A 10,310-nucleotide genomic window follows, 5' to 3' on the forward strand; every position below is an offset into this window, starting at 1 on the left:
ATGTTGGTTACTAAACTTAGCCACTGAAGTGGAGCTCGCTCCAGTAGTTAGCAAGCCGCTGGATGATGGAGGAATTGATGTACGGATGGGTGTGTCAGAGGCAGTGAGAACAGGTCAGGTTTAGTGTGGCATGCAGTAGAGGAAGGACTGAGAAGTTGCGGCCAGCCTGCTTGCCACTCTGAGTGCTGATTTCCACTTTGGCACACTCTGCACAATCACAGGGCAGGAGACAGACAGACAGACAGAGACAGACGGATAGACGTAGAGCCAAGCAGAGATGGAGACAGGGAGAGAAAAGACAGGAGAGGGAGGGTGAGAGGAAAAGTGAGGGTGCTAAAAGCAGCTGGAGATTCTTTGCAAGGCCTTAAGATGTAATAAATCATTTACAGGGTACATACAGTTTAATTGATATAAAAAGATTTCAAAAATGGCCCAGAAGCTCAACTCGCACAGAAAAGTCTTAACATACATCCAAGACAGGCAAATACACTGAAAAGAGCAGTAAATCTTTTAGACATTGTACGTTTGATAAAATGTTTTTTTTATTGATATTAAAAATGAAAGTACATGAATTGTGCATTTCGGACGTTCTAGCGTGCAGAGGTTAAATCAATAAAATACACACAGGCTGAGTGAGCTACTGACACAGAAAAAGTTGCCATTGCTCGGCAATGTATCTCTTCATATTCAGCGAAAAGAAGTGGTTGTCTTTCACGCCATTCATAAGAACACTAGAGTAGCCTGTTTGAACATTACAATAGTGAATGAATGCAGTCCTAGCAGGAAAATATAGAATAAAATAAAAAATATACTAATAATAATAATAATAATAACAATAATAATAATAATAACAATAATAATAATAATAATAATTGCACTGCCTGCTTTGTTGCACAACTGAAGTAGAATATAATTAGACAGGACGCAGCCTTGATAATTGAGATCTCTCTGACAGAAAGAAGATATAAAGTATTGGGTTGACTCTCCACCACAGTATGGCGAATATCCGTTCAGTCTCCATTTCATGGGGTGATGTATGACAGAATGGAGGAGGAGGAAACTATAATGTGGCACAGAATGACCTTGTTTCTGACATGGGCTTTAGTGGTTTGTTACAGAGAGCTGTATCATTGTGGCCAGGTACGTGTAACAACCACAGCTGCCCTTCCACAACAAGATTATCACTTACACTCAGCAACTACTCCACTACTCCCTCGGAGAGCTTTTTTTTTCTTTTCCTGAGTGCTTCAGAAATGGTTCAGCGTGACAGCCCTTCATCAAATGCATAATGGTAGGATGATTGGAAGATTGTGAGGGGTGAATGGCAGGCTAAGAACCCTGTCCCCCACCCCCACCATACAATCACAGATACACACTGATGATGCATAAGATCAGGGACATTGTCTTCTACAGAGAAGAGATAGACAGATAGACAGATAGATAGATAGATAGATAGATAGATAGATAGATAGATAGATAGATAGATAGATAGATAGATAGATAGATAGATAGATAGAACAGTGAGGTGTTGAACGATCATAATCAGGGTAATCTCTCCTTGATAGACAATGACCTTTACATGACCTTTGATGGTTGCTAGCATCATAACGACATCATTACCTCCAATCAGGGCACTGACACGTGTAAGTCACATGTAAGCTAAACCCTAAATCTCCAGCCGACCAGACATTTATGGCCCTCTGACCCAAACCAGCATGCGGCAGTGGCATTGGCACATAGGCAAGATGCTCCTTAGAAGATCATAAGACACCATGCGCAATTACAAAGACATGATTTAATGAAGGACTGATCATTCCCCTCGCCATCAATACTAAAGTGGCTTTAAAAACATAGTGGGTTTGAGTACAATCAATGTTGAACAGTTATTTTTCCAATGATAAAAAGTCACTCATTGATGCTTTCCTTTTTCACAGACAACCCTGACAGGCTTCTGGAAATCCATGCAGACCAGCGTATTTAGAGTATGTGCCTATTTCTGTGACATAACATGCCTAAGCAATCCAGGCTATGCTGCTGTTAAAATATTAATTTAAAGTAACTATGGCAAACAAAAAAGGAAAAAAGACATTATTTTTGGTACAAAGCATCTACAAAAAAGCCTTACAACTCCAATTGGAAAACAGAGATCATACAAAATAAATCCGTCAGTTGAGCATCAGTGCTACGTATATTATTTGGACCAATTTTTCAAATATATTTTATAACAAAATAAATAATGCCTTTATACAGTGCCCTTATTTGTATTTCAACAAACAAACAAAAAAGCTTGGCGGCTCATTACGCAAGATACAGCTCAGACTAAAGGAAAATAACACAACGTCCCTGGAAACTAATTATATATCTATATTTATATATATATTTATATATATATATATAGATGTATATATATATATATATATTCAAGTATTTGTTTTCAGGCAAAAGCATGTGAATACTACTGATATACAATAAAAATAAAATGTTAGTTTGACATTATTGCTGTTTTTTTCCCTTTGAATTGAAATTTTGTGCCTTTCTTTAGAACTGTAAAATAACATTATAACAATAACCATAGAAACAAAAAAAAAATGCCTAACTTGGAAAAACAGGAATGTCACGGTACCAGAAACTGACAGGGTTTTCCTTTTTTTCATTGAAACATTGATATGAAAAGAAAACAGAAAAAAAAGACAAAATAAAATATAATCATCATTATCCCACTCGCTCTTTGTCCATGCCATGTTACTTCCTGTCAAAGCAGTCTGCAAAGCCATGGCAAACAGGAAGTACTGTCCCAGAACTGTAGTACTGTCCCAATCCAGGCGATCCACGATGTCCCATATGTGTCCCCACACTGCTCCCTGTGTCCGGCAGCCTCAGAGGAACAGGAGGAACAGGGAGTGGGTCTCAGGTCCCCCTTGCCACTTATGCTGGCAAGCTAGTGATGAGCAGCCGCTAGTACTGTGAGCCTAGATGCCAACACAGCCCATATCTTTTCTCAGTGACACTTCCCCCTTGACATTGCCACTGCCAGGAGCTCCCCCATATCCTTTATTTTCCATTTTTTAAAAGTCACACTTTCCTTAAAACGGAAAGTTTTAATATTCATTCAAAGAAAAAAAAACGTGCTTTTCAACCTCTTCTTTGAGTCCATTCCCAAAGCTAGCACCATGACATTTTTTTAAGCTACACGTTCATTGTTCATAAAAAAATAGTGCCATTTTTTTCTTTACTTTGACGTAATCCGTGGCAATGTGCAATTTTGCAGACTCTTTTCTGCTTTTTGTTTGTGATCAAAAGGTGCTGGAACAGGAATCTAATTTTACAAAATAATTCCTTACAGTGTGGAAGTCCCTTTATAGGTAGAGGTGCAAACTAATAAGAAAAAGAACTAAGTTTTCTTTTTGCCTCAGGAAAAATTATGTGGAATGGATTCTTTCATGCAAGCTGCTCTTCACTTTCAGTTGTCTTCCACAAGGACAAAAAAACATTCCGTTGGGTGTCCTCTTGACACTTGCAAACCACAGATCTCTTTCATCTTCTTCTCTCCCTTCCCTTTTCTCTTTTGCTTAAGGATCCACCTGAATTGCATTCAGCCGAATTGTTAACTTTTTGTTCATCATTTGTGTTTGTGCCTTTTGTGTTGGTGACTGAAAGAGAGAGGGAGCGTAAGAGTTCAGACAGGAAGAATGTGAAGGCATGTTTGTGTGCCGGAGGAGGGTGGATGGGTGGGTGGGTTTGACGGGGGCATTAGAAAAGGGCCAGGGGGTCAAGAAGTAGTGGATGAGAGCAGGGGGAGGGATTGGTGAGCTCGGACAGGGCAGGGGAGGTCAGAGAGGACTGCCACAGAAATGACGTCAGAGACAAAGCTATAATCCCCTAGTCTTTTTTTCTCCCTCCAAACTCTTGTCTGTGCAAAGGGCTGGCAGCGGGCTCATTTGTGGTTGACATAGTTGTCCGTGGCGAGCAAGACGGGAGGCAGTTTGCTAGGCAGGCTGATCAGGGGCCTGTGGAAGATTGCCTGCTCCTGTGCTTTGATCTTCTCCGCCTGCCTCCGAAACTTTTTGGCCCTCAGGATGGCGGGGACACCCCTCCGGAGCCGCTGGGCCGCCTTCCTCTGCCACTCCTCGTATTTGGAATACTTCATGGTCACATGCTGCTTCCTTGGGACTTCCTATTGTGGCGTGCAGGCGAAAATAGAGGAAAAAGGGAAAAGAGGGAGTGAGTTCATTAGGGATGATAACATACTGTGCAAGTGCTTATTACAATGGAGGAAAGCTTTGTTTATTGTCATTGTTGGGCCAGTCAAATGGAAATCAAATGTCATTCTTATAGCGCTGAGCGTCATAACAGACTCGCCTTGCCTCTGACTTGCCCTTGTTTTGGTTTCCTTGACTGAGAGAAGCTGTCAACAAGTGCTTAGTTCAGCCTCTTTAACATACTGTCAAAGGAAAGGGCGGTCACTCTCCTCATATACATATGAGGAGCACGTCGTCGTTCAACCAACGACCTGCTGAACTGACTAACCTCAAGAGGCCGAATGAAACAACACATAAACACAATGTCATTTCAAAACCTCAGTTCTCACACAGCAAACAGCGTTAGGTGCTGTGCTGGGGATGAGACACTGAGACAAAGTGGGAGTGGTAGCAGCGAAGCTAGAATTTATGCGTGAGTAGCCAGTGCTCCATCTGAATGGCTTGTTTTGGTCCTGCCACTTGAAGAGTGTTTATCCCCCTTCATTCACTTCAGGCCTGCTCAATAGGCTAAACACAGCTGGCCCTCAGAGCAGCCTGTACCCATCAACTCTCCCTACCCAGACAAACTAGGGACATGTCCCAACTAATTCCCTAGCAGCCTCTTTATAGCATTTCAGACAGAAGGTCCATTACTTTCCTCCTGACATTTGCAGTATTTATTCAGTTTTTTTCTTGTTTACATCACCAGCAATCTCATACCACCAACACTGATTTTCTAACAAGTCAAAGCAGAAACATTATAAACATCTTTCTCTTCTTGTCTGAAAGAAATGTTGGAGGGATTTTAAGAGGTCTGGGAAGCAGCCCCAGCTCTGTCTTGTGACCACAGTGAAAAGACCTGAAATGCTTTGACGATTCCTTTCATGTTTGTGACATATTTCAGAGAAGCTCTGCTGGCCAAGTCAGGTGTTTTTGACCACACAGATCAAGATGCATGCCCTTTTTGGAGAGCTTTCTGTTCCATGACTAATAATCACACACTCAGAACACACAGTTTTGTTATGGACCAGCAATCACCACCATCTCACTTTCTCTCTCTCTCTCACTCACTCACACACACACACACACGTCTGGGAGTATGACTCTGCCTTTTCCTGAATATAATGTTCTGTGACTGTCTTGCTGTTTTCCACGATGATCAGCACTTTGTATGAAAGGTAACTGCTTACCAGCGACCATTTAACAAGATAAACCTGTCTTTGCGTGGGTTTCAGTCTGTACTCAGTGTCAGGTGCATAGGGGCAAGACTCAGAGGTGAATGGAGGCACAGGAGATGAGGACAGATAGTGATGAGGATTAGCATTGTTTCCCATACTGATGTGTTGTTGTTGAGATGTACCTGTTTTAGTGCGGGCATCACGGGAATGACCTGTAGAGAGGTGGCCGAGACGTCCCTTTCGGACTTGGCGGGTTTGGCACAGTACTGCTCCAGCAGGTTGAGGTCACAGCTACGGAAACAACACTCCTCTACGATCCCACGGTTCTGGGGGCGCCGGTTGCTACCCCTGCTGGTTGGCCTACCTGAGGAGAGACAAAGTGAGGGATAAAGAAAGGCGATGAGGAGGGCGAGGTTAAGGCCTGAGGACACAACACTGGCATCAGTAATGAATCTGGGTTGTTTTTGCAGGATTACTTCAGCAATCATAGCAGTCCATGGAGCAAAGAGGATAAAAGGAAATCTATGACCAACAGCAACAAATCTTTTTGTTTTTAGAGGATAATCTGATTAGGCTATCTGGAAGTCTTTTAATGAGTGAATACACAAGTAAACACCCTGTGCTGTAGACACTATAAGAGAGTGACAGAGAGGCTCTCAGACAGACCTTTGGGTGAGTGAATACATAAAATGGAAACTCGTATGTGACCTTGTGCTTTGTCAAGTCAGCAGAGATAAAGAGGATGAGGAGGGAGAGGAGGGGCAGGGAGGTAGAGAAAACAGGGATCAGTGCAGAGAGAGGGTGTGTGAGGGTCAGAACAGAGGGAAAGAATGCAAAACAAAAGAGGGGAGAGTGTAGACATGAGAGTAAAAGGTACAGAAGAATAAGGTGAGGGGGTGGATGGTTAGCAAGTTGCAATAGGGAACACTATCCACAATCAATAAAGGGCTTGTTTGAAGTCCTGCGCCCCACACAATGTTGGAGAAATCTCATGAGAGGGAAGGCTAGATTTGATTGCAGGAAGAGCAACATGAGAGAGAGAAAGAGAGGGTGATGGGGGGGGGGGGGGGGGGGGCACATCTACGTTGGCCCAAATTGGATAATGATCTTTCTGATTGGAGAGAAGCTTCTGTGGCAAGCCGCACACAAAGGAGCTGCCTGTCTCTCAAAGGCACAAAGCAGTGGGTGGGACATAGCTAATATCATTTTCAGAAGGAAGGTGAAGTTATGTTTGTGGCCAACTCTGCAAACAGAAGCTCATCCATTTAAGGATTAACAGCTACCACAATGCATTCCCATAATGCTTTACAGCTATTCCCATCATCACCACAATGGAAGCAATGATCAGCATTGATGTTAATGATCTTTCCTCTTAACCTGACATCAAAAATAGCCCCCCTCTCCCACAACCCACCCCACCCCCCCCTTTCCTCCTCTCTCTCTCTCTCTGTCTCTCTCTCTCTTTCCCTTTCTCTCCACCCCCCTCAGACTCATCAGTGTGGACGCCTGGCCTGGGAACACTGGTGCTGAGGTGACTGGTATGCCTCTTGGGGTGCTATTACTTTACTGGTAAACAAGCGGCCCATTGTGTCGCGCTGAGTCGTGTGTGCCTTCACAGCTCGCCGGCCTTTCATATGCAATGAGAGGTGGTATGGGCTGTAGGCAGAATGCGCACACTCAGCAGAGCAGCCTGGACGAGGTCTTGAGACACACAGCTGGCTATAATCTCCCTCTCACTCTTTATGTCTCTCAGTCAGTCAGTGTGTGTGTGTGTGTGCGTGCGTGCGTGAGAAAGAAAAACACCAAACACGCATACCACACAGCCACAGACAAGAGCGATACTCTCAGCTATCCAAACAGATGTGCGCGAACGAACAACAGAGGGACTCGACCGAGGGAAATAAGGAGCGAAATCAACGTTGCAACGCGGCTCATTGTGAAAACTTGCAAAACCTACTGAAATAGAAGCCTCTGTCTTCGCAGACAAACTGCAGCGCATCCACCAGCTCTCCCCCACACAGCGTCTCCGCCGAGGCCATTTCCACAACGTAGAGCGTCAGGGCCAGTGCAAACAGCAGCGCAGGACTGGACGAAGACATTTTCTTGACCTGCAGACAAAAAAAAACAAAAAACACACAATGCAGAATGAAGCATCGACCCAACAAACGCAAGCACACAGAGCAAGGGTGATGACGTGAGAAAGGTTTTTTTTTTTTTAAAGAAATTCTCAGATGACAGCCAGATGTTGCCTTTCAGTGTGACAGGCTGGAAAGAGGATCCAGCTCTTTACGCGTTCACATTTGCGCGCTTGTTCAAAAGGTTACGACTTCCAGTGTTAAATAATGTCCCCATGCATTGACCTACTAACTCAGAAAAAAGCCTATTGCGTGAGACAAATGATGCCAAATGAGCAGTTTTGCCCCCCCCCCCCCCCCCCCCCCCCCCCCCACCTCCTTCGACATTTATCTCCCGCTGTCACCATGTCGCACCTGAGAGAAGTGCTTATTCTGGAGGAAAAAGTAGACGGTATCTCTGGTTTCACACCCTTACACAACTCTCCAGAAGTTGCAAGACCGGCTGCTCGATAGTTAACTATCTAAAAAGCTAGACTCAGCATATATTTTCCCCTTGCTCACCCTGAAGCGAGCTCACTGACCCTCAGACCTACCGCCCCCTATCTGCCGGCAAAAAAGACCAGCTGTTTGCTCCGAGTCCAGCGAACGGCGCACCATCCAGACAGAGGGGAGAATAAAACGTCTCTCAGACTCTTCCTCTATGCTGTCAGATTACCTGTTGCACAAATGCCTCAAAGCTTCGTCCGTGTCATGTATGCATCTTGAACTTTCTCGGTTGCATGCAAATTAAGAAATGCCGGTTGCTCATATTGCACAAAAAAAGATTAAAAAAAAAAAAAAAAAATGCGAGCAATGCATCAGCTCAGCCCGAAGCGGTTTTCTCCCACATAAAGCCAAGAAGATATCGTTACAACCCTGCCAGAGGTCTTTCAATAGCCGCACAGCACAAGCGCAGAGTACATAGCCTAACTACTTGTTCCCTCTGGTTACCTTCATTCTGCTGCTCTCCGTTCTCCGGCAGGTGTGGCAAAGTGAGTGGGGTCCGTGTCTTTGCTGGGTCTCCATGTCAGATGGCAGTAGTCAAAACGTTGGGGGGGGGGGGTTATTTGGTTGGAGAGATTGCAGGTGAGTTAGTTTCCCAGTTGGTGAGGCTATAGAGATGATGTGTGACAGGCTGTCCCAAAGACCAGGCGACAGGCAAAACTTCTCAGGGAGAAGTATTATATACCAAAACACGCCCCTTACACCCACACCCCACCCCCTCGCTCCTCCTCTTCACGGCTGGTAAAAAAAAAAAAAAAAAAAAAAAAAGAAACGGTCCAAAGACGTTTTATGGAAAAGTGCTTAAAGGGAGAAAAAGCAAAAAGAAGAAAGAGAGGGAGAGAGTGAGTCTCGAAAATATGGAACAATTCCATAGGCATTTTCCACGTTTACGCACTGTAACCTACAATCACAATGTTTACACACGGGACGCAGACTGAACAAGAATAGACGTAATTCCTCAGACTCCAAGAAAAATGTCAATGTCTCCGCCCTGCTGTAATTAAGATTAACATTCAGAGTGGGAGCAGTGCGGCCAAGGTCTGCGGCTTTCCTCTGACTCAGGTGTAGCTGCTGTTACTGGGGTCAAATCCGATTGACAATGCAGTGAGGGTTGATTACTGAGGTTGTCCTAGCAGAAGTAAACCGGGGTTGATACGGAGGAGGAGAATGATGCAGCAGTGACTCTCGGTGACTAATACAGAAATATATAGTCTGAACTCAAGTCACTATAAATGAAGCGTCAAGTGATGGATAGTCATGATGGACAAACGTGTAGCAGAAAAAAACGGCTGCACACAAACAAAATAACTATGATAATATTAAAAAAAATAAACAATTCCATGCATCACTAAAACATTGTAGATAAGCACACTGTCCTGTCCAGAAGTGACACCTCATCCAGGTGTTGCATAGGCAGCTTTAAAACAAAAAAAAGCGTCTGCATACATCGATCTGGCAATGTGATTTTACATGTAAGCAAGACATATGCACTTTCTTTCCTTCTAAAACAGTCTGATGGTTCCTTTATGTAAGTGTGGCCCCTGCAGAAGGTAAGGATCTGGGCTTGTCTTCAGACTCAGACTGACACCTAGTGGTCCGGGTAGTGAACCTCTATTTGTTTGTCTCAGATGTGTGAGTTTGGCTGCTGGTTCAGGATCACAACCTCTTACCTGACCAGCAGGAGGTTTGTCCGGACAGGCGTTTCTTCTTTCCTATGGAATTTAACATTTTTTCATTGTGTCATGACTCATGGACAGTAAGCTGTTCCAAATAGCATGTATCAAGTAGATCAATTTGGTGGAGGTGCGTTCCTATCTTAATTCAGGAATCTGTGCTATTAATGTAGATAGTGGCCATAGCCTATAGCACACTTTTTTTTCAGTGTTAATATATATACTTTCTAAAGCTTTTACATCCATGTTTTTAGTTTATTATGTCGTTCACATTTCATAAGCTTGTTCTAAAAACATCAAAGAATCTTGCAAAACAGCCCAATGTGGTTAAAGGCAGGAGGTGAGAATTAAGAAGATTTACTTCCCTAATATGCTCAATAAGAATCTGATGTGATGGTTAGATTAGGTAAACTGCTGGACAGCCCCCTCTTGTGGCAGACAAATGTAAATTGTTATGTAGACAAGCATATGAGGGATTTCTGTTTCTCTTAACAGACCTGAGAGGAGATTATCATAAAGAATGATATGTAATTGGATGTGTTTCTCAGGAGTTGCAGAACTAAAAAAGTTCACAGATTGTAAACACGACAGCAAAAGAGAATG

General features: G+C 43.6%; 1 protein-coding gene across 2 annotated transcripts; it reads right to left on the reverse strand.

The window, feature by feature from the left end:
* Window positions 1-517: 517 nt before the first annotated feature.
* igf2b (insulin-like growth factor 2b) lies at window positions 518-8,698 on the reverse strand. 2 transcript variants are annotated; one of them, XM_071503744.1, is made up of 4 exons: window positions 8,482-8,698; window positions 7,374-7,524; window positions 5,599-5,780; window positions 518-4,174 (listed from the first exon to the last, which is right to left on the reverse strand). In XM_071503744.1, the coding sequence occupies exons 1-4, from the start codon at window positions 8,554-8,556 to the stop codon at window positions 3,935-3,937; spliced, it is 648 nt and encodes a 215-aa protein (XP_071359845.1). In that variant the 5' UTR covers window positions 8,557-8,698; the 3' UTR covers window positions 518-3,934. The 2 variants fall into 2 exon arrangements, with proteins under 2 accessions (XP_071359845.1, XP_071359838.1); XM_071503737.1 differs by having other exon boundaries at window positions 5,599-5,776; window positions 7,370-7,524; window positions 8,482-8,696.
* Between the last annotated feature and the right edge of the window lie 1,612 nt (window positions 8,699-10,310).

This window comes from Trachinotus anak, unplaced genomic scaffold (genome assembly GCF_046630095.1).
Source record: "Trachinotus anak isolate AG129_WGS33_773 ecotype Australia unplaced genomic scaffold, CSIRO_AGI_Tana_v1 ptg000002l, whole genome shotgun sequence".
NCBI lineage: Eukaryota > Metazoa > Chordata > Actinopteri > Carangiformes > Carangidae > Trachinotus > Trachinotus anak.